This window comes from Mytilus edulis, chromosome 12 (genome assembly GCF_963676685.1).
Source record: "Mytilus edulis chromosome 12, xbMytEdul2.2, whole genome shotgun sequence".
Classification (NCBI taxonomy): Eukaryota; Metazoa; Mollusca; class Bivalvia; order Mytilida; family Mytilidae; genus Mytilus; species Mytilus edulis.
This window is the reverse complement of record NC_092355.1, coordinates 61,888,134-61,913,392: the sequence shown is the minus strand read 5'-3', so window position 1 is coordinate 61,913,392 and position 25,259 is coordinate 61,888,134. Positions and strand designations below refer to the sequence as shown.

General features: G+C 32.4%; 1 protein-coding gene across 1 annotated transcript; it reads right to left on the bottom strand.

Annotated features, from left to right (window-relative positions):
• Nucleotides 1–10,536: 10,536 nt before the first annotated feature.
• LOC139498908 (baculoviral IAP repeat-containing protein 7-like) lies at nucleotides 10,537–15,543 on the bottom strand. Its single transcript, XM_071287498.1, has 4 exons — nucleotides 13,942–15,543; nucleotides 13,220–13,424; nucleotides 11,943–12,143; nucleotides 10,537–11,566 (listed from the first exon to the last, which is right to left on the bottom strand). Exons 1-4 carry the CDS (start codon nucleotides 15,490–15,492, stop codon nucleotides 11,370–11,372), a joined length of 2,154 nt encoding a protein of 717 aa, XP_071143599.1. The 5' UTR covers nucleotides 15,493–15,543; the 3' UTR covers nucleotides 10,537–11,369.
• Between the last annotated feature and the right edge of the window lie 9,716 nt (nucleotides 15,544–25,259).

Genomic DNA, 25,259 nt, shown 5'->3' with positions numbered 1-25,259 from the left:
ACGCCCATATGAATTTTTTTTTTAAAAAACAAACAAGTACACAGTTGAAGAGCATTGAGGATCCATAATTCCAAAAAGTTTGCCAAATACGGCTAAGGTTAATCTATGCCTGCGATAAGAAATATCTTAGTTTTTCAAAACATTCAAAGTTATGTAAACAGGAAATTTATAATAATGATCACATTATTGATATTCATGTCAACAACGAAGTGTTGACTACTGGGCTAGTGATACCCTCGGGGACGAAACACCCACTTGATTTAATTAATTTGCGTATTGTTCTATCGGCCGTTTGAATTTGCGCATGCTTCATTTAAAGTTTTAAGGATTTAGGGGGGGAGCTTGGGGGGCCCGGCCCCCTTTTGTGGGAAAACTATTGTTGATAATATGGGGAAACACTGACGCATGACTGGAGTCCCCTCCCGTCTGTCAGTCAACGGGTCCCCCTATGCAAAGTTATGAATCCGCCACTGATTCCCCCTTCCAAAAATGAATCAGTAATTAAAGTAGAAAAATGCAGACATGTTCAGCGTGCAATTAAAAAAATAAATCGAAAAAAAATAAGAAACAATCTTCTTAACACATATTTTGGCCGAAAATATTGTGTATATATGTTCTTATTTTGCCTGCTTCCCCACCATTACACTGGAATCTCGCCGTCCATTCTATCCGTTTTAGAAATCTACATAGACCGTGAAAGCTTAAGAAATGTTTTTTTAATATTTATCTGCAATAAAGGAGCAACAATATAACTTCAAGGAGTGGGAGTATGGTTTTTTGTCTGAATTAAAATTCTTCTCGAGGTTATTAATACTTTTTTTTTTAATTAAACACTAAAAGGTGTGGATTTTTTGTGTCGTCTGCTTGACTAGAATATTGTTTTCATCAAATTTGATATCACAATAGTAAAAATACAATAAACCCCTCAATTTTGAAATTAAAGGGTTGGTCCATAACGGTCAGATAAGTTGTTTTATTTTTTCTTGTTGTTTGCTTTTCGAAACATTTTTGTTTATAAATTTGATTCCTTGCCAAATATTTGTCAAATCCAGGATTTTGAAAAATATATGAACAAAATAAATTGAACAAAATTAAGACAAATCAGAGGAAAAAAGGAATGGTTGAGAACATAAAAATGTTTGCAACTTAAATTCAAAACCGTTTTGATTTTGAATGGAATAGCGGACATGCGGGTGTCGTCCCCTTTATTCAACTTTTTGAAAACACGTTTTAACCGTCTATGTTATTATAACTCATTACCATATATTGAATCAGTTTGGGTTAAAATTTAACTTACCTTTGACAAACTTAATATGTATATCGATATATGTCGTTAAAATAATGTTTCTACATTTTTAGAATGTTAACGTAGAATTTCTTTGTTCGGATTACTTATAAATAGATAAGGGTTTTCTTGATTTAATTTGGGATAAACGTTACATTATGCAACACTTTAAAATTATATATACACATTATAAAGGTGTGCATGTACTTTTCTGAAGCGTTGTCGTTTTGATGGATTATTGTTCGTCGATGTGTTTTTTAAGGTAGCGTAAATTACGTAAAGTCCATGGCACTAAGAAAACAAACCATAACACAAAGTCTTAAATAAAATACAATGTAATATGTTAAAAAAAGAATATCAGTTTAACCTGATAAAGCAGCTAAATCAAAGGTACCAGGATTATAACTTTATACGCCACACGTTCGATTCGTCTACATAAGACTCATCGGTAACGCCCAGATTAAAATAGTCATAAAGCCAAACAAGTACAAAGTGGAAGAGCATGGGGGACTTAAATGCCAAACAGTTTTGCCAAATAGGACTAAGGTTATCTATTCCTGGGATAAGAAAATCATTAGGTTTCTAAAATCTAAAGTTTTGTAACAGGAAATTTATAAAAATGACCATATCATTGATATTCATGTCAACACCGACGTGCTCACTAGTGGGCCTGTGATACCCTCGGGGACAAAACATCCACCATCAATGGCACCGACCAAGTGGTGAAAATTTACTGCTACTGAAAATAATCCTTTTACCTCTCTAACACAATATAACTGTCCTCTCGTTCTATAAGTATCCTCTTAAGAACTCCTCTGATCTCTCTTGCACCCCCTTATATATAACTAATTACAGGCGGTACCCTGACGGTTCCAAATATGGGGAACCTTGTGGTTTTTAAGGTGTACTGGGCTGTAAAATAAAATTATTTAGACACCTTTCAAATAAACAAAATAGCGGGCGGTTCCCTATAGAAATGTTGTCTATATTGAAATGTAATATAACCCAAACGTATTAAAAAGAAAGACATCTTACATAAAAATAAATTGAACTGTAAAAACTAAAATCACTACAGTTCCTTTTTAAATTCTGTAAAAACAAAAGAAAGTGTAATGAAACCAAATTTATAAGATCAAAGTTCAATTATTTAGATAAATTAAATCGTATCTGAAAAAAATGCACGGTCTTTTTCTGAAATAAGTTCTATCAAAACTTTGAATTTTTCATCTACAAACATATACAAACTGCAAGATGAATGGGACATAATTTCTTTAAACTGTCAGGAACGTCTTTACATCTCCGGGAAATCGAATGAATTCAAACGTTGAATTAAACGCATTAAAAAAACACAAACACAAACACAAAATTGTATTAACAACCGAAACTGTCCTGATACAACAAGGTCAATAGTGCCGTTCTCTATCAATCACATCAACAATTTTGCCGGTAAATTTTGCGAGTTATTTGCGACTAAAATTAATGACAAGGGGAGATATCTATTTTTTTTTTTTATTGTATTACAAGATTGGTCGTTTATATAAATATACAGTGTTATTTTCCATTGTTGAACCCAAGCGTACATTTTAGATAAATAAATTGAATGAAAACTACGGTTCCTAATTTGTGCATTGGGATTAAAAATTCGATATGTATCATTACTTTCTTTTGTTTACAACTTTGTCTTGAATTGTTCTGGTCGTACTATTTCAAATATTCAATTTCATGACTCGTCTGTATCATGTGTTTCAATAAGTTTACCATAGTACTATCATGTGGTTGGGTTAAAAATTAATGGTAAACCCTAGTTTTTAGTGTTTTAATGTCTAATCTTACCGTTTTAATTTATTGACATAACTGCACGACTCGATTCTAAATTGTATGTGGTAAGATAATCGTTGCAAAGAATCCTGCTCAAACTTTAGTGAAAGACGGGTTTATAACTTTGCATTGTTGCGAGAGTTTATATTCTGTGTTGAAGGCAATTGTAGTGACCTGGAATACAAGTACCATTCCATTGAGTTTAGTTATATGTCTTGTGTTTCTGTCTCTGCCCTAGGTTTTCTATATTTTGCATGTGTAGTGCATCATGACATAAGACATTGTTACGTGTACCATGATGAGCTTTCGTGCAAGACTGATGTGTGTATTTTTTACATGGAACATTTGATCAGACTTTGACTTTTTGACTCCTGACCTACATGTATGCATGTTGGGTGTGTCATCATGTTGCAGTGTGTTCCTCGGTATATTACCTTGACCTCAAAATAAAATTTTCAATTGACCTTGCTTCTGAATATGTGGCATGTAGATGTGTTGTCATAAGATGATGAGTCTATTGGCTTCATGTGAGCTTGACCTTTGCACTCAATGTAAAACTTGTATATTTTGTTTGAATTAAATGGAGAATTAACTGTATGATTGGCACTCGTTCCACATCTTCTTAGATATATTAGATATATAGATGTATTGTTAGTTTTGTGTACCACGATGACCCTTTTCTCAAAATCCGCTTTGTGTTTTTTTTTTTACAAGGATCTCTTGACCAGACTATGACTTTCTGACTCTTGACCTTTGCATATTGGTTGAGTCTTCTGATATGATTACCTTGACGGCAAGTCAGGAGTCTCTGGTTTTTGTTAGTCTTGTTTGTAATAATTGTAAGTTTATTTTATTATTTGGAGTTTGAACTGGAACACATTTTGGTAAGGGCCATCTGAATCCCGCCTCTGGGCGAGGGATTTTCTCGCTTTGTTGAAGATATAAAAAAGAAGATGTGGTATGATTGCCAATGAGACAACTATCCACAAAAAGACCAAAAAGACACAGACATTAACAACTATAGGTCACCGTGCGGCCTTCAAAAATGAGCAAATCCCATACCGCATAGTCAGCTATTAGGACCAATTAGTGACCTTTGACGGCTTTCTGCTCTTTTGACATGGTAACTGTCTCTTTTACACATTCCACATTTCCATTCTCAATTTGTAAGAATGTTTGGTTCAGATGAAACTAGATCCTTTAATTTCCGTGAATATCAAGTAAGAAAATTTACTGCTTCAGTAGCATCGTGTGCTGCCAGTTGTGATAGATAATGCAAAATGTTTCAATCATTTTACCTTAGATTTCATTTCATGGACATGTAGGTATGGATAGTCTGCTTTTACATCATAAAAATTCACAAAGACGATATACGCATATCAATAAACTAAAATCAATGCTAAGAACCTTTAAAGTACACTTAGACAGAGAGCTCAATCTAGTGAAACACTTTGTTAAGTTGGTCACATTTAACTTGAAATATCAGTCTGTTACCAAACTGCACCGAGATCCTAAAAAAAATGTGCAAGTTAAGTCTATTTAAAGAAGAATTCAATGGAAGTAAATAAGCTGATTACTGAAATAAATGTAGAATATGTCTATTAACCACAGATGCCCCTGCTTGTGAAAAAAATTAGTAAACTTCCACATATAGATGCAGGATTTGCGTAATTTTGACCGTTTTGTGACCATACGCATTGTGAATAAGTTTCAAAACATTTGGTTGAGGCAAATTAAAGTTAAAGAACGGAAACAATAGATTTAGCAGTTTTCCTATCTCAAGGCGCCGGGTTGACATTTGTATCATTGGTACTCAGACCACAACTTTTTACATCTAAAAACTCATGAACAGTGACGCCATCGGGACCCAATATCGAACTTAATAGATCTGTGTTATGGGGTAATGTGAATCGCGTATAAGGTTCCTAACATTTTATTGAGTCAGACTTATTTAAGAGAAAGGAAACGAAAGAGTCATCACTTATGTTTTTAAAGGGACATGATAACTCTTGAACGGTAAAAGTGACACTTAAAAATTTCAAATTTGATTTTGTGTTGAGGTGGGGATCCCGCTTACATGTTCATGTCGTTTTTTATGTGTTACATACTTGTTTTTCGTTCATTTTTTGTACATAAATTAATTTTTGTTCGTTTATTTTCTGGTTTGAATATTGTTTTACAATGTCATTTCAGTGCCTTTTTTGCTGACTATATGTGCAGTATTGACTTTGCTCATTGTTGAAAGCTGTATATGACCTATAGTTGTTAGTGTTTGTGTCATCTGGTCTTTTGTAGAGAGTTCTCATTGGCACTCATGCCACATAAGGGGGAGGGTTGGGATCCCGCTAACATGTTTAACCCCGCCTTATTTTATATGCACGTGCCTATCTTGTTTTTCATTTATTTTTTGTACATAAATTAGACCGTTTGTTTTCTCGTTTGAATTGTTTTACATTGTCATGTCGCTGCCTTTAATAGATGACTTTGCGGTATGAATCTTGCTCATTGTTGAAGACCGTGTGGTGACCTAGGCTACATTGTATAATTGTTAATTTCTGTGTCATTTAGTCTCTTGTGGAGAGTTCTCATTGGCACTCATGCACCAGCTTCTTTTATTTATTTTGTATAAGTTTTGTAGTATTTGGTTGAGGCAAACTAAAGTTAGGAGAGCGGAACCCGTGTTTATGGGACGTTCGAGATAGACGGACTAGTGTAACTCTTTATGCCCCTAAATCATGGCGCCAACACAGAAGTTCTGACTATTGTGCTGGTGATACACATCCCACTAGCACTGTCATTAACACATGTACACATAATTTTATTATAAAAATAACACATGTACACATAATTTTATTATAAAAATATTCAATCTTAATTTTGATTTCTTTATTTTTGGCCGAATGATTATATGCATGCCCTTCAAAATGACTGAATGAGTATCAAATTTGAAAAATTTATTGTGAATAATTATACATTATATTTTATAACTTGTTTTCCAACTAATTAAAGCTTACCAACTTATTGATCATCCTTTCCGTTATATGTCTTTTATCATTCTGTTTTGAACAAAAAGATTTGTTACATATACTTCACATGTATTTCTTTCAAATCTGACTTTATTAAAAAGCCATTAAATAAAATGATAATAAATGTGCAATCAAATATATATGCAAGTCGTCAACTTGTCAAGTGGCTAGATGCACATAACGTTAGCCATATAAACAACATGTCCTAATTGGGTGGTTTTAAAACTTCTAGCATATGTGAATCCAGGGGGAAGCCCCCCCCCCCACCCCTTTTCGTGGGAAAAATTTGGTTGATTATATAGGGAATCATTGAAGCATGACTGGAGCGGGCCCCCTTTAGGAAAAGTTCTGGATCCGCCACTGTCTAGACATATTTACGTAAATAAGGGATGAGTAAAGAAAAATAAAACAAAAAAAAACGACTAAATTAAATAAAAGGATGTTCGATATACTGTATACTTCGGTTTGTTTTTAAAATCTATACGATGCTTTATTTTTATCTAGTTTCCTTATCAAAATAATTAAAATGAGAAGATAAATACCTTATAGCTTCCTTTACCGTCGATGCTAAAATGTTTAATGTTATAAAATAATTATAGCGTCTTTGACCTACTTTACCTTTTTATTCGGAGACTTGCGGTTATCTTCTGTTATGTTCAACGGGAACATTAGAATGATCTAGAATAGAACCCAGATGGAACCAAGAAGTTGGGTTGCCTTAACCAAACAACCCGGATGTTGAACCAGTTACCATGGTTTCGAACCAAAGAACCAAGGTTCAGAACCAGAAAACACAAATGGAACCAAGGTTTAGAACCGGAGTGCCCGGATATAACCCAATTGCATTCGGAATTTTCATGACTTTTTATACCTTCAATGTATTTTCCAAATCATTTATTTTTTTAGTATATTTATATATAATTAATATTAACTATCTCTTATATTTATCAAATACACATTTGTTGACATTTATAATCATACAAACTTCGTAAAATGCAAATTATAAGGTGCGTGATATTGCAATAAGTGCGATATGATTTCGTTGTTCAGTCCAAACTATATATCAGTGTACAATAAAAGTTGTTGTTTGTCACCATATACTGTTTCTATATCGATAAACCTCAGGATCATAATCTACATTTCATATAATAATAGATATTAAAAAAAATTAAAAATATTTTATAAACTTATCTTAAAATGCATATAATGTATTTATGTGCTTTTACCTGGTTTGCTTACTATTTTAGACACTCCTTTTTTGTCAAGAAAATGGGCATATTTATGTAAATCACTATTCACGACGCTCGTAGATATAGAGAAATACGATTCATCTGAAAATTTCTACTATTTTTAACTCTGATGAATTAGCGTTTATGCTATCGGAAATTGCTAGTAAATAATTGACTTATAAATTTTGTTGTTGACTGATTCATCATTTCAGATGTACTTAAAATGTACCGACTGATGAAAACACTGAAAATTATAGGGGTGGTCGACACATAGATACATTGTATGAATGATGTTAAATGATTGTCAAACGCCTACAAATATTCTACAAGGATATAGAAACGAATTGAATCAAACAACTAAAACACAAAATAAATTTGATGGTTTTTAAATAGATGAATGAAAATTAAATGAACGAGTTCACGAGGGTCTAGAGGGATTGCCTTCATTTCTATCGTCTTTAATGTTATAGGTAGTTTGTCTCCATTATAAACTGTTTTCTCATCATTCTCTTTTCTTCATATACATTGTATTAACTGCCTCATCTTTTTTTTAAAGAAATATTTTTCTATATTATTTATTTTTGTATCCAATTTTCTGTACATTTGGCTCATTTTCGCTATTTTGTTTATCTTCTTTATGAACACTATCATGGAGAACAAAACAAAGTATTCCGGGATGGTAAATTGTATTTATAGAAAATGGTATCAGGTCACATTATAATGCATCAATAGTATATATTCCCTATAAGTATGACACATCTGAAGGTCTGAATGATAAAGCTTTCTGATCAGTCTATGTTATTGTTACCTAATTCGTAGTTATGGCAAACAATGGTGCCAAAATTATTTCGCACATTGACAATAAAAAAAAAAACGAAATACGTTGCCAAATTGTAAGAAGATAAGTGTTGGTTTTCAATCAAAATGTCGACACCAAATATCAGTAAATAAAGGCAACAGTAGTATACCGCTGTTCAAAACTCGTAAATCTATGGACAAAAAACAAAATTGGGGTAACAAACTAAAACTGGCGGAATCGCATTAAACATAAGAGGAGAACAACGATACAACATTAAAATGTAACACACACAGAAACGAACTAAGCATTACACAAAATCCGATGAGAATATTGCCCGAAATGTGACAAGTTGCTTAATAATGTATTAACACGATTGCTTGATTTGTTGTTGTTTGCTAACGTCCAATAGCAAATGCATGCACATGTAGAGAACACACTAACAATAAAACAATTATAGGGAGGTCTAGTGAAAGGATTCGACAGGGATGAAGGGCGGAAAGAATACAGAATGCAACTAAAAGGAAAATATATCTATTTAAGCGAGTGACTCTTGCTTAAATAAATTGTGATGTACCGTTTACATGCCGAAATTAGATAAAACATGTGAAAGTAATAAAATAAAAATGAAAATTCTTTTATTTCTGGAAATTAAATAAAAACAGATATCACAGATAGTGCAATAGAACAACACATGGTTTATTTGAGGTAACATGTTGTATTGAATAAAGGAAAATACTAAACAACCGTATCAAATATGTACTGGTGATAACAAAAATAAATATCAGTACTAAATATATTATGAAATATATATCAGCTATGTTCATTTTTGTACTAAAGATTTTAAGAAATATATATGAAATATGTTCTAACGATAATAGCAATTCTAAATATATATAAATTGAATTCTGTGTCCACACTAGTAGTAATATAAATAAAATAAAATTTAGAAATGCTCATAAAGTCCTTTAATTCTCTACATTTTTCTCCAACCGGTTTCACATCTTTGTGATAATCATGGATGAATGTAACTAACGGTAACGTAACGTCACGATAATAAGTCTGTAACAATGCATTAAAGGGACGTAACCCTTACAAAAGTAACGTCTTATCTGTTTAGGCTTGGTTTGTACTTTTGTATAAACATATTTTCTTTATTAATTCTCATTTCTTCGGTGAATTGGTCGTCACATTGGTAAAATGGGAAAACATAGTATTCGGGTGATTTGTTGCTAGCGCATAAATCCAGGTGTTCACTTACGTTAATCATCCTAATTTCTTAATGTCGGATTTGTTGTCGGTGAACAGTAAATCTTTCCGTAAAGTGTTTCCTGTGTGTCCAATATAATCTTTTTTTACACCCATTACATTTGATGACATAAATTAAATTGCTCGATGCACACGTGAAAGAGTTTTTGATAGTGAAAATCTCTCCTGATATAAATTCATATGACTGTCCTTCCATAATATTTTGACAAATACCGCAATTTGAACGTCCGCATATTTTTACAGAAGGAATTGTATCATCTTTGCATAATTTCGCGCTGGTGAGTAATCTCTTCAAGGATTTTGACTGTCTTTTACTCTTAATAATTTTCTGTGTAGCAAGGGCTCTTTTGATTCTTGATCTTTCATCAAAGTTGGTACATTTTGATATATTATGGTATACGTCTCTGTATTTCTAGGGTTATACGATGAGACGTATGGTAAAATTTGATTCGTATCAATTACTGTGTTTTTCGGTCTTCTTAGTTCTTGAATATTTATAGCCTTTGCACGTTTTATTCCATTATTAATCAAAGTTTTTGGATATTGTCTCTCTAATAGTATTTCGTTAAGTTCTTCGAGTCTTTTATTTCTCAATTTAATACTGGAGACAATAGTACATATTCTTCTCGCCAAATTGAACGGTATGTTTGTTCTTGTGTGTTTTGGGTGACAAGAATCTCAGTTTATTGTAGGAACTTTAAATTGAATGAAATGTGCGCCCATAACATATATTCTATTAATGAATCATGAGTATCATAGAGGTTGTAATCAATTTGCAATGTTTTGTTTTTTTATATATTCAGGACGAAAATGAATTATCAATTCACTCAATAGGAACTATATAATATGTATAACAGTATAAGTAAGTCGATAGGATGACGCGCTGAACATTTACACTTACCCGAAAAAGAAGTACTAACAAATCGGCAGAAATTCATATATAAAGCAACCTACGGAACCTTTGTGAATAATTCCAACGGTTATTTTAAATACAGCCAAATACTCACTCCACGTTTGCAATGGTTGAACGTGTTATGCCGGACGGAATAAATGCAGGGATGTTCATCAATATCTAAGTTAACCCTTATGGTTAATATAATAAAAATTTGAGTCTTTTGAATAATTATTTTATTAACAATAGAGTAGTCAATTATGGTAAACACAGTTGCAAATCTAGTTTACTAAAATAACAGCATAAAAAGCAATAACATATCATTAACAATTGTTGAACTATTGGATAACAAATATAACAATAAAAATATACTGAGAGAAATTAAAATATCAACAGATATAAATATAAAACAATGGTAAAAGAAAATATTTTTAAAAAAATCAACACGTGCACTTTTCTCGTGCAGTTATGCAAGGTGACCATGTATAAAGTGAATCACTAGTTATGAAAATACAAAAACATAATTGTTTATTCTACCCGAGTTATAAACAACAAAAGTATCAAAAGTCATTAAATAATTACATTATGAAATATCAAAATAGTTATGCTCTAGCAATGTAAGTAAAAATACAACCTTAGAAATTAACAATAACATTGATGTTAATTAAGATAACAAACAAGGAAACATACTCAACAAAACAAAACAAAAATTCGGAAAGACTTTGACGTGTCTATATTTGACACAAGAGAGTAAAATTAATATACGGAAACAATTATTTTTCAACTCTGATTTATGTTAGGTTATGAATGACTAATATGCACTTAACATGATCTTATCTAATTTTATTCTTGTAGATGTAAATTGTACAAGTATTTATAAATGTCAGACTACTTTAAGTTAAAGCAGCAGTTATTTGTAAATAACAAACATAATTATATATCTAACTTCCCCTATTGCTCGTTTATATCCTCTAACACTGATTAATACGATAGATGCGCAATGATCTCCTTTTTTTATTGTTAAATTTGATTAATGAATCCGCTGAAAAGTAAATTATGCTAGATAAGTTTTTACAGTTCCTTTTACGTACGTCCTGCATACGGGACATTTCCTCATGGCAGGAGCGCAGTCAATACAACACACGATATGTCCGCAGGGCAGAAATGCAATGGTTGCCTCTAGATCTAAACATACTTTACAGAGTCGCTGGTCCCTCAATTGTCTGTTTTCTTCTATCAGATTTTCTGTATCTGCAATATGAAAATACATCTAACATTAACCTTAGAGCAAAAAATTATTGTAGCGTTATATTCGTATACATTTTTATTTGATAACATGTGTTAATAAATATGTGTGATGAAAAAACAAGGTGACTACAAAACATTTAAAATTGATTCAAACGCTGAATACTGTTATATTTTTAAGACAATTTATGAAGGTACGTCGTAGCTTTCTTAAGTTTTTTTATTAGATGTATTTGATTTCTTCATGTCATGGTTTCGGCTTTCCTTACTGTGAAGTATTTCTTAAACAGTCGCCATGAGCAATGAACTATATGTCATTGTTTAGATTTGCAGTGGCAATTTAATTATTTGCAAAACTTAAGAAAAGGAATAGAAAGCTTACCGTCAAACAGTAAACTTTGTTCATCTACTGTGTTGTCTAAGCCATTGCACCGAGTACTGGTACTATCTGATGTATGGTCACCTGTCCTGTTCGTGTTATGACCATGTTGAGTCACGTCTGCTGTTGCTCCTTGTTGTTGCGGATGAGCTTCATCATCTAGTAAAATGTGCATAACATCTGTTGCTGATATGCTGTGTAAATCTGAAATGATTATGAATAATAATAAGATATTCATAATTGAATACTTGATGTTTGCAATCTAGAAAAAAAGTAATGCGCGGCAGCCATTGATTTGCAACAATGATATACTACCGACACAGATAAATCTGCTTTTTGACGTTTTTCTCGAAATGACTACTGATGGTAGGTTGAATACCAAAATTTATGACAAACGCGATGATTTTAATTTTCCTACAGTCAACTTTCCATTTCTGTTTAGCAACATCCCAGCAGCACCAGCATATGGAGTATGTGTGTCTCAATTGATACGTTACTCTAGCGCTAGCTCAAAGTACGTTGATTTTGTTGAACGAGGAATACTGCTTTCTCAAAAGTTGCTAACACAGGGCTATGAACCAATCAAATGAAGGTCATCACTCAAGAAATTTTACGGTCGCCATCATGAGCTGATTGGCCATTATGACAAAAGTGTGTCAGAAATCATATCTGATATTCTTTCTCAGTCATAAGAACCTTCTATCATTACCGAACTGAACAGAACAAAAAAATAAAACGATATACAGAACAGGAAATACTTACCCTTCCGGAGAACCTGATTTCACTCCCGGTTTTTAGTGGAGTTCGTGTTGTTTCTTAATTATTATTTATAACTGTTGATGTAAATGTCCTTTGGTTTTTTGAGTCTTTGTTAACTAATTGGTTTTGATTGTTATTGTCTCCTTTACACACTTGTTTATGATTAATATCGATTTTTAAGTGTAAAATGACATTTCATGAATTGAGGCTAAAAATTTAATTGAATGGTCTTTCATTTGATGGTTTTGTTTATTCTTGTGCCTCGATACCCACCATTGATTTATGTAACTGCACAGCAAATGTTGGTCTTTGGCATATCGGATTATGCATTTCTAAAAGGGTGTTTTAATGCCATTTGTTATATATTTATTTGGGTTTTATTTAAGTCGAAGAAGATTTTTCTAAAAATATTATAGAACAGAAAGCACAATTTTGTTCTTGAATAAAAATTATTCCTTCGTTTATAAACATATCGTTTTGCATCATGTTTACACGTGTAATAGAATGACAAGAGTTCATACCTTTTCCTGAAGTTGTTAGAAGCTGAAAAGCATTTATAACCTGTTGATCAGTATATCCCATTTCAATTACACTTCTTGCTGCAACAGTTTGTAATATGTCACTCTGTGTTGTACTAGTAGTACTCGTATTAACAGCAGAGGAGGAAGTTTGAGCTCTTGATGTTGTCTCTTGTTTATTTTCATTTGTTGCATTGGTTTCTCGGTCCTGAAACAGGTAAAAAGTCCATTTTAAAAATGTCAATGATTAAAATTTAGGAACTCATGAATTAAAATAAATCATGTATGCAAACTGGTATACTGATCTTTCGTGTTCTTTGGAAAACAATCTAACGGCATGTTGCATACTGTTACTCAGAAGAACAGCAACCAACCATGTAATTGATCCAAAAAAGAACACCATCGGAATATACAATTTATCTACCACACATCAAATCGCATTGCACTCCATAAGAAGTCCCTGATTACTAAAAATAATTCCGATTTGGTGTTTATTTTATTTTTTTGTATCAGGGGAGGGGGTTTCATGTTTTGCACGTAAACGGATAAGAACGTTCGTTTTTTCATTGAAATCATCTTTATGTTTGTCAAGTTGTAGTATCATAGTTATCATTTTTATCATTGATATCATAATAATCGGGATTTTTTTCCATAATTTTGCTTTTATGATTTGCTTAGCAATGTACATTCGGGTTAATTGAATTGTGTTTAACATCTTTACTCACTATTTCAGCTTGTCTTTTCTGAACGGCGTGAATGAACTTTTCTCCCTTGTTTTGTTTCAGAAAAGTACATTTCTGAAACCATCTGGCATGTTCAACCCATGGATCGTCACCTGCTTCCCAGTTTCGCAGTCCTCCACCACAGAAAAAGCATCTTGTATAATCATGGTAACCAGCAAACAGAAAACCAGCCAAAGCCATCTGACGTGGTGATTGGTCTAAATATGACGGCCAGCCTTCAAAGGAACTGATTCTAACAGTCAAGCAGGCATAGTTAGGATACTTAGGCTTTTCTAGGTGTATTCCAAGTGATTCGAATTCGGTTTTATGCTGGCCAGAACTGGTTTCAGTAGCATTATGGTTTTCATTGGATGTCTGTGTTTCTTGACTATTCTCGTTCCCCGTTGCAGAGCTAGTTTTGTCCCTATTAGATGGTGAACGTATTTGGTGTTCTGGTCTTTCCTGTACATTGTTGCTGGTACCATTGTAAGATGAACTTATTTGTAATCTTGGTTCAGGTCTTGATGAAGCATTTTCTGACTGATTCAAACCTTGACTTGTAACAGTTGTTGTATCAACAGTAGAATCAGTATTATTCGGAACAACCGTTGTCTGTTCTTGTTGATTTGAAGACGATGCGAATCGGGGTTCGGCTAGGAGTGCACATGATGGTGACAGCATTTTATGTATAACAACAGGATCGTCATCCGATTTCCATTTGTCATATGTAATTCCACAGGAAAAGCACTTTGTTTTTCTTCCGTCAATGTAGTAAAAACCAGTCTTAGCCATTTTAATTAGATTTATACTAATGTCTCGTGGGAAATTGCTATACGATGACACTCTCAGAAGTTCATTTGACATTGAATCGACGTGAGATACTGGCGTGTCACTTGAAAAACTCTCAAAATAAGTTCTTAAACTGAGTGGACAAAATAGTGATTTAGACTGTGGGAAAATGTGTACTCGCAATAAATCGCCAAGTACGTTGTAGCTTTCTTTATTTTTTTGTAAGCTTGATTCATTTTGAACTTTACTGACGGTGTCAATATTGTTTAAAGCAGTACCATAGCGTATTGCCGTAAACTCCTGATGGTTTATAATGTGTTCGACATCCGAAGACATTGTTTTTTCAACCATTGTTTCTAGTCTTTCTATGGTCAGTCTTAAATTTGTTGATTTTTCTTTAATTTTGGCAAATGTTTTCAGTCTATTTATAATTTCTGGTATTTGCGCTGGACCCGAAAGGTTTATTGCTGAAGTCAGTTGCTGGACTTTATCTTTAAGTTCTTTCAGGTCACTGCAAACTTTTTCATATCCTTTATCATCCTTTGTGTAACTTGTCATATCAATTTTATGCGTGTCGTCAGTATCTTGTAAACACGTGCTTTCTGGTGTTAGGTCAGTTTGTACAGAACGAGAAAGCATGAGAGGCCCTTGTCCGGTATCACTAAATGATCTTTGGAATACTCTTGGTTCGTACATTCTTGAATCAATGGCTCTGGTTTGGTGTTTTCCTTGAAGAACAATATCTGAAGTTTCTGTACAACACATAATTGCAGAAAAATCTAGAAAACAAATATGACAATTTAAGTAGTAAAATGCATCATAATGTCAATCTATAATACTAAAATTACGAGGTCCAATTTGTCAGCCGTCATCACGTAAAAACGACGAATCACAGAATTCAACTTTATATATAACTAATATAGTACAAAGGTGTAGATTAAAAATTACACCACTCCAGGCCCTTTTGTTTTCCACGTAATTAATATTGCCAATAATTAAGAAGTTCCGGGTCGAGTCCGCTACCGATACCAATAGTATATTCACCTGTTACCTATTACCTTATCTGTACGTTCCGCATCTGACAGGCGCACCACCAAACGTTGTATTCAGGATTAATATGCTACATACACGGGTCATAACCACAGGGTTGACACTACTAAATTGTCAAATTGTTACCTATTGTAGTATTTTAATCAGTAAGACTTTCTAAGATAACAATACGAATACTAAAAATCTGGACTAAAAATAAGGCGTATAGGTACAGTTTTCAATTTGTTAGTGGGCATGACGTAAAACAGCGAAGCAAAGAATTCAACTTTATTTATAACTTATATAGGACAATGTGTTGATTAAAAAATACTCCATTCCAGGACCTTTTGTTTTCCAAATAATTAATATTACTGTTTCAGTTCGACGGGTTCAAACAGAAAGACTTGAAAGCAGAGAAAAACTGTGTATCTTATAATCGGCATGACTTTATCAGATGACAATACTAATACTAAAATAAGGCTTGCGCATAGTTATATACTTTAATTCAGTCACGGACCCGTGATATCACGGGTGTGTTCTAGTAAAAGTGAACTATCTATAATGCCTGTCTGCAACCATTATGAAAGAAAAAATAACCAAAACTAGCTGCTCGATGCAATCACGTCTGTGCTTTAATGGTTTTATTTACAAATATATTTAACCACTTTTCATATCATTTAAGTTTACTATATAGAGATAATATAAAGTGTATGTTTAACATTAGGCTGTCACAGTGACAGTAAATCGAAATTCCTGCAGAGGTCGAACCATGAACAGTTGAGTAAGTATGGACACTACTGTTAAGCTAAAAACAACTCTCTGAATTTGGATTATGATTGAATATTGATCAAAGCATAGATTTGTGTCACAAAATATGGTGGTGAAAGAACTGAACATTTTGAAATTGGATATTTTCCTATTATTGTCCAATATTCAAAATCTAAGTACATGGTCAGAATCACCGAAGAATTAAATGCTTAATTTGGAACCCTGTGAACATTAATGTGGACCAATTTCATAAGAGAGCTTATAACCCAATCTGACTAGATTCATCACTTCAAACTTGGAACCCCATTTAGTCATTGTTTGTTGAAACAAATAAAGTTTAATGTTGGACCCTGATTTTGGACCAACTTGAAAACTGGGCCCAAATATCCAATATTAAAAAACAGGTTTAGATTCAACATTTGAAAGAACTATATATATATTGAATTTATTTTGAAGGGAAACACAGTTTAGTTTTATCCATATCCTAATTAATTTTCTGTTCAAAGGGAAATAACTTAAACAGAAGAAATAATATACAAATAGTTTTCTAAAATTAGATATATTTTAACCAAAAAAATTGTGTCCTAAAATTATATATGGTTTAACAAAAATAAATAGTGCTCTAAAATAAGATAAGATGTTATATCTATTTTTGAATTAAAATCAATAAAATGATATGTTAGAATGAGAATATCAAAAAAAATGTTTTTATGAAGTTAAACAAAATTTTGGTTTAGGACCCCTTGGACCTCAATGTGTTTTTATCTAATTAGCAAATAATTAACCACAGCCAATAATATATATATATATATATCCAAAATGTCTTAAATGTCTTTTTTCATTGAAACAATGTATTTTTAAGAGCTAACAATAATAACTTTGTCTAAGGCAGGATGAAAAAAATGTTTAAAAATTAAAGAATATTTCTGACAACAAATAACTCACCCCTCCCCCCCACCCCCCCACACATACACACTTAAAAGGATAAAAGGAAAAAGAAGCTGGGGCCCATCAACCGAGCGCTTCGTCTTATAGGTCCCGTTATTGATTTTCTACTTAAAATTTCGTTAAAAATGTGTTTTCTGAATGAAATAGTATTTAGTGGGAGACTTACATTATCGATGAGGTTCTGTTGAATGAATCCATAACTTTTACACTAAAGTTACTTAATATATACATTCCCCATTTCCATTCTCAATTTTATTGAATGATGAAAATTGTTACATTACCTCATATCAAAAAATAATTTTGTTATCGAAACGTTGCGCAACGTTCTTTAAAGAAAGATACTAAAATTAAAGCTTATTTTTAATGATCAAACACGAACAATACAATCTTGGTTGTATGTCAAGTATCTGTTATTAGATATAAGTGAAAAAAGAAAGTCACTCGCCTGACCCGCCAAATATTAAGATTTTTTCAAAATCATAAATAAAATTCCGTATCAATTACAATTAACCATTATCAATAATTTGATTCATATTAAATTGGGTTTTATTTTTTGTCTTACATTTTGGTTTCCCAACCATAGGTTCATTGGGACAGGACATTTTTTTGTTCCTCCTCCTTTTCAAACTCCGTTATTTTTTCGTTTTCTATTATTTCAAATTATTTTCGCGTTTTTCTGTAGCATTAGAACATAAATTTACTATAACTTACTTGTATTTGCTATTTATTATCAATTCCAAATTTAATATTCGTGCAGCGGTCATTGAATAGACTAAGAGAGTTTCTAATAAATTTTTATTATACAGAAAAACTAGAAAATAAGAAATTAACAGAAGAAAAAAACGGATTTTGAGAAAAAAAAAGGGGCGGGCAAGAACAATTAATTGCCCTATCCCTAAGTTCCAAATCCTAACCAAAATGTTAGAACTTAACATATTCCAATCAAGTTATTTTATTGTTACAGTCAATCGTACAGAAAAAAAGGTAATACTAAGAAACACCTATTTTATTTTTACAAGTTAAACTATTTTTAGTTAAGATATTTTGTACATGTTATAGCATGTATGAGGTACTTTTGTACATGTTATAACTTGTAATTTTGCATTGTACAATTTAAAACATGTGTACAATATGTTTTGTAAATGTTATATAACATGTACAAAATCGCAACGACATACATATTTGATAAGAAAATTAAAAAGAATGATATAACATAGACTTATAAAACTGTTTTTATCAGATTATATATACATTTTTTGGAAAATATTATAGATAAAAAAAATTGTAAAGATAAAGTTCAGAAAATGTATTGCATGCTTACCTTACAGTATCCCTAACATATATATAGTGAGTCATACGCCGATTTAAATATATATAACACTGAAGATCTATTTTAAGAAAAAAAAAGTATTTTTAGAATGACGAATCATAATCACATGACGCGCATCGTAGTTTATGTTTGTATTGGTTTTGTTTATAAGAATAATTATGACTTTTAAACAAGCGTAATGTCTTCTGCACAATATTAACGTTATCTGGTCTAATATACAATATTAACGTAAGATTGTCTTACACACAGTTTTAAGTAAGATGAAAACGTTGCCATGTTTACTGAATATAAGCTGTTTGTTTACAAACAACGACGCACGTGGTTGTGTGTCATAAATACGTAATCTGATTGGTTCATTCTAGAATAGATTAGAATATAATAGAATGAAAAGAACAGGATAGAAAATAATAGGATATAAAAGAACAGAAAATAATAGATGATAGGATAAAAAAAGAAGAGATTTGAATAGCATAGGATAGAACATATTAGGAATTACATTATACTGTATTAGTTAAAAAAAAATTCAAATCAATACACATAGACTAGTCCAATTAATTATAACGTCTGGCAAGGCTATTTTATTTTCTTTCTGGGACGCCTTCCTGCGACGTCAATGTGGGATCAAACAAAGTCAAAATCGAAAAATAACCACAGCAGACGGCATGATTATCTGGACTGGGGCACACAAGGGGCAATATGGAAAAATTACAATAACATATACAAATATAGTACAATCAGACTCTTGATTGAAAGATTATTTTCTTAATGAAACAAATAGAAAAATATAACTTCATACATATACATTATAAATTATGAATACTTTGTCTTGTATATTTTAGTTCGTGCATACAAATCATTGCATAAAGTGGCGGCTTCATTGCAATTGGAAAGTGCAGAGCGGGGCGTACTATCAACCCCTTTCCCAACCCAACTTCTCCACTCCTTGATTGAAAAAAAACAGTTATTTGTTTGTATAAAATCTTCTAATAAGATTTTCTGTATTTACACGTCTCCCCACTTTTATTGTTGTTTTTATATCATCATTATTATCATCAACAACACTTGCTGGCCAACTGATTCTCCAAACATTTTTTCCCTAAATATTGTATAGTAGGGATGGGAAAATACCAGTAATAAAACGATAAACAGTTAATCGGGTTGTGTTCGTAAATATATCATTATCGACCCCCCTCCCCCAAAAAAATACTCCACATCCCGGCCCACCCCTTTTGAAAATAATGGGTCCGTTTTAGAAATCTATATAGACCATGGCAGTCTAAGAATAACATTGGAATAGTAATTTACAATACATTATTATAACCCTATGAGGTAAAGGAAAAATTAGAATCGGAATATTATTTCATATTTTTTTGTTACAGCTTGACCACACTAATTTTTTCCTGGTTGTTTTCGTTTCCACGCCAAATATTATTAAAATGATTATTAACAAAATAAATTGAAATAAAATTCATTAAAATCAGAAAATTTGTTATTGAATGATTGAGACCAAAAAAAATACAACTTCAATTCGAAACCATTTTGATATCTCGTTTGATATTGAATGAAATATTGGAAACGCGCTATTGGTACACGTTTTCACCGTTTTATAACTCATTACCATATATTGCATCAGTTTTGATTTAATTTTAACCTACCTTTTGCACACTTAATTTGTCTATCGATACATATACAAGTCGGTAAAATAATGTAATCTACATTTATAGATTGCTAACGCAGAATTTCTTTTTTCGGAAAACTTATAAATAGATCGGGTATTTATCGGTTAAATTTTGGATATACCTTGTACATTGTGTAACACACGTTTATATATATACAATATGAAGGTGTGCATATATAAATTCTAAAAAATTAAAACGTGAAAAAGATCAAAGATCAATTATTTAAATTGATTTAATCGTATTTCCGACAAATAATTTTCAATTATCGGAAAAAATATCAATTTTGTTGAAACTAAGTAGTATAGATATATATCATGTATATACATTTCTGTTTGAAATAATTAGAAAAGGAAACGTCTCATTTAAAATTATAATTAAGTACTTTTCTATTGAAAAAGCACTTACTTTTTCGTTAAAAATTTAACCCAACCAGAAACAGTCGCCCACTGTCGCCCACTGTTTTAGCCTAACCTTAATTTTCAATATGATATATATTCATACAAAATTTTCGATGCTGATTTTTGGTATCTAAAATTTACAAAATAAGGAAAAAGCTGATTATGTTGATGCTTCAATGCACTAAGTAAACTTAAGTAATGAATTTTGTATCAGGAAAATATATTTGAAGAGGTAGGTCCCTGAAATGTATTTCAATACAACCAATTTTGAAGGCGCTTTTCATCATATATATACTTTTACGACTACTACAGCTTCGTTTACAATACTTTTAACATGTTAGCAAATACTGATAGGTAAATTGAATATAATTATTTAATTTATTTTGCCTTGTAAACGCTTAGAAAAGAAGGAAGAAAGATACCAGAGGGAAAGTCAAACTCATAGATTGAAAAGAAACTGACAACGCCATGGCCAAAAAAAAATTACAAACAGACAAACAATTATAGTACAGAAGACACAACATAGAAAACTAGAGACTAAGCAACACGAAGCCCAACAAAAAACTGGTGGTTATATCAGGTGGTCCGGTAATTACTTTCGTCCATTTTAAGACTCCATGCACTTTATTCTAAATTGTTCGTTCTAAAAAAGAATGTAACAAAATTTTCAGATTTATTTCCCATTTTATCAAACTTTATATCTTATAATTATACAACCTTATTTGATCAAATTTGAAAAAGAAACTTTATAAAGTAACATTTGGGATCATCGAACTTTCCATTTAACAACTTTTACAGTCTCCCGAAGGATGAAATAGATGGTAATCATCAGCAAATATGTATAGTGTTTCACTTTTCTTTCGTATGGTCTTAAGTTATAGTTGAGAGTGTTGTCCTTCTTTTTGTGGGATTATTCTTATACAGTTAATAATTACAAGGAAAATTTATTTAAAAAAACGCTTGAAATTTCGACATTAATCCTACATTCCTTACGTATGGACATCTCAATCATAAATTATATCAGAAATAAACTTGTACAGCATTCAGGCGCAGTTCAATTCTTTTTTTTTAAAGGGGTTTCAACCATACCAAAGCATGAGATGTCAAACCCCGCCCCCTCCCCCCCCCCCTCCCCCCCCACCTTTCCTATGTTTCTCCTTTGATACTCACTAAACATTTGTAATTAGTGATTGCACATTTAAATGATTTGTCTGATTAACGAGAGACAATTCAATGTGCATAATCGTCCTTACACTTGCTTACCACTGGGAACAATACAATATGTTCTTACTTAACATTACGTTGGAAAAGAATGACAAATGTTAAAGTTGTATAGAAGTTTCTATAAATAAGGATTGGAAATATGATATTAAGTTTGTGATTTCATAATTTTTGGATTGTAATTTGAGACACTTTTCAAGACTCGGCCTGTACATAGCCGACACACAGTATGGGATTTTCTCATTGTTGAAGGCCGTACAGTGGCGTAGCTATATTTATTCCTTACTACCACTCTATTTGAACTCTGATTGATATATATCTCGTCGCAAGTTATACAACATCTCCTCAATTTTATACCAAAAGAAGAAAGATGAACCGACGAAAAAAACACGATACAAAAAACAAACTGTCAATCGAACATTTTAGTACAAATAAAAAAATCCGTCTCAAACCCGTGGTTAACGAAGATGACCTTAAAGGGTTCTTAATTCCTAGTTCACAACATTCTACATAGGTCCCTTTTCATGGGTGGATCCGGAGATGTCTAAAGAGGTAATTCCCGATTATTGAAAATCAAATTGGATGATAGTATTCTAAAAATTAATGTATATCGAAAGAACATGATTTTTTTTAAACTTAAAGTGATCAAGGGACGATCCCCTTCTCCCTTTTGAACTGTTGCGCTTATTCGATGAATTAAAATGGCTAGGAAAGGAGAACGGTATTGCGGATTCTACATGTCAAATTCAGTGGTCATCTGCGACACAGATATTCCAATTACTGATCAATCAAATCATGGAGGAGTCCGAAACACTTCCGAAGAGTTTTTTCCCACTTTACCCTGGGATACTTTGATTGAATAGTTTCCTCGTTAAACACCAACTCTCTATCAATTGAATATAGAATGAAGTTAACAGCTACATGTCACCCAACTAGATTCGATCATCATGAGAGAACCCGATACCGTGTTATAACCTAGTCGAATCCCATTTCTATTCTCAGTTTTTATCATTACGTATAAGTAATTTAAATGCACGCTACATTTAGTGCGGTGACTGAAGGCAGATTTTTTAGAATTTAATCTCCATACCGAACACACACCTATCGTGTACTTGGCTGGGGGACTATGGTAAGCACAAGTAACGAGAGACGAATAAACTGTTCTTCAAATCAATTCTTTATTAAATCAGAAAAAGAATTACAGACCTTTCTCGACTCAGGATAAGACATCAAATGCCGGAAAATTTACGATCATAATAATTATTACAATGCCGATCAACTGTCATTATTTCATGTTCGTTTTATTATGCATATATTTCACACTGAAACTCAATATTGACATATATCAATTATTTTAAAATGCGTGTTTATTTGATTGGTTAATCTGCAATATGCACCATTTGTTTTGCTAAACATGCATATCTGTATTTTATAACGTCTGTCAATCCAGGCACACCTCCAGAGTCGTGTTTATTTGTAAATGTTTTACTTTTCAAGTGAAGTGAAAATTTGTTGTTAAAGCATGAGTGTATAGCGCAAACTCTTATGGTAAATCCAATTAATGTCAATCAATATCTAGAAATACCACATTTCTAATACTAAATCAACAACCATATGCACATATATTATCTTAAATTAGGATAGAGCGAAGCAGTCCTCAGCTTTTTGAAAAGCTTAAACTTGTGTATCTTAGGTCCGATAGTTTACCCTATTTACAGTTCGGCAGAAGCCTTATTTTATGTATTTGTATATACTTTAATAAAATTAAACATAGAAAAGAATAAGATATTTGGAGGGTAAATCTTGTGTCAGGTCAAATGTAAAGGGTGTTCCAGTGGAAGCTCTAATACGAGTAATGCGGCAATTTGGAATACCTCTCCTTCAAGAATGGTACGGCTACCATTGTGGTATAAATATAAGCAGGTGACGATTTCCTGCTCTTTGTCATTCTTCTGCTGTCTACGAAGACGATGGCCATGATACGTAGGTGATTATTATAGAGATAGATTATCGAGATAGGATATTTGAGATCGTTGTCTCTTACACAAGATATTAATACTTCAAGTGTAATAAAGAACAGGTTGGTACCTGTTAGTTTTCTCTAATATGGAATGCATTCATGATTGTAATGCATCAAAGGACAAGGTTGGTGTCTGTTCTTTAAGACTTGTACAACTTGTAGTTTGTCAAGTATGAATTTTTCCGTATGAAACTAGTCGTAGCTTGTAGGGTACCAAAATGTACCATTAGGACAAGTCGTAGCTTGTAGGGTACTAAATTGTACCATTATGACAAGTTTGACCAAGGACAAATTAGAATTTGTACGTATCATTTGTATAAAATATGATTAATGTATACTAGTAGATGAATTGAACTGTTAAAGCAAGTCAGGGCACTTGTATATATGAGGCTCCCGCAGGGTCAAAAACGACCTGCGACCTCTGGGCTTTTTAGAGGCGACTTCCGACCTGAGGGCCTTCTAAAAACGACCTGCGACCTTTAAAGTTTGAAAAAAACGACCTCCGACCAACTTCCATCCTCTGTGTTAGGAAAAAAACCGACCTCTCGACGAATTAAAAAGCGACCTTGCGACCTGAGGGGGGTACCCTGTGGGAGCCTCATATATTTCAGTTCATTGACATAATTTGATGGGTATACCTTATTTGGTGAATTTATTCGACATATACTTTGTAAATAGAACATTTCAGACCCAGTATCAAGCTGGTAACGAACCTATTCTAGAATAGAAATAGACACGCTTACCCTGTGTACACGTTACACATTGAATAGTATTGTGTTTCATACTAGAGACCCGTATCTAAAAATGACTTGGCGACAATCGGTTATGTCTGTGTGATTAACGAAAGTGGAAATTCTTTTTAACAAAGAGGACACTTTTTTAAAACATTGTAAAGGTAATTTTAACTAATTATGTTATGTATATATGTATAATGATAAAATATTCAGACAGTAATTGGATTATCGTATATTCTTTATTGTTGTTTAACGTTATATGATACAAATTCGTTAACATGGGCGTTTCAGGGATTGTCTATTTTGTATTACTTTTGTTGAGTTGCCGGGTCCTCTGCTGTTATATGAGCCTCTCTGAACCCCCTCCCTTTTCGAAAGTCCTCGATCCGCCACTGTGAAATTTTC

Excerpts from the sequence above, each read along its gene's own strand:
- LOC139498908 (XM_071287498.1), bottom strand. The coding sequence starts at position 15,492 with ATGTGTTGTACAGAAACTTCAGATATTGTTCTTCAAGGAAAACACCAA. Across the intron at positions 13,425-13,941 it reads AGAAAAGACAAGCTGAAATA|GACCGAGAAACCAATGCAAC; the intron begins GTGAGTAAAGAT and ends TACCTGTTTCAG. Across the intron at positions 11,567-11,942 it reads ACAAAGTTTACTGTTTGACG|ATACAGAAAATCTGATAGAA; the intron begins GTAAGCTTTCTA and ends TTCATATTGCAG.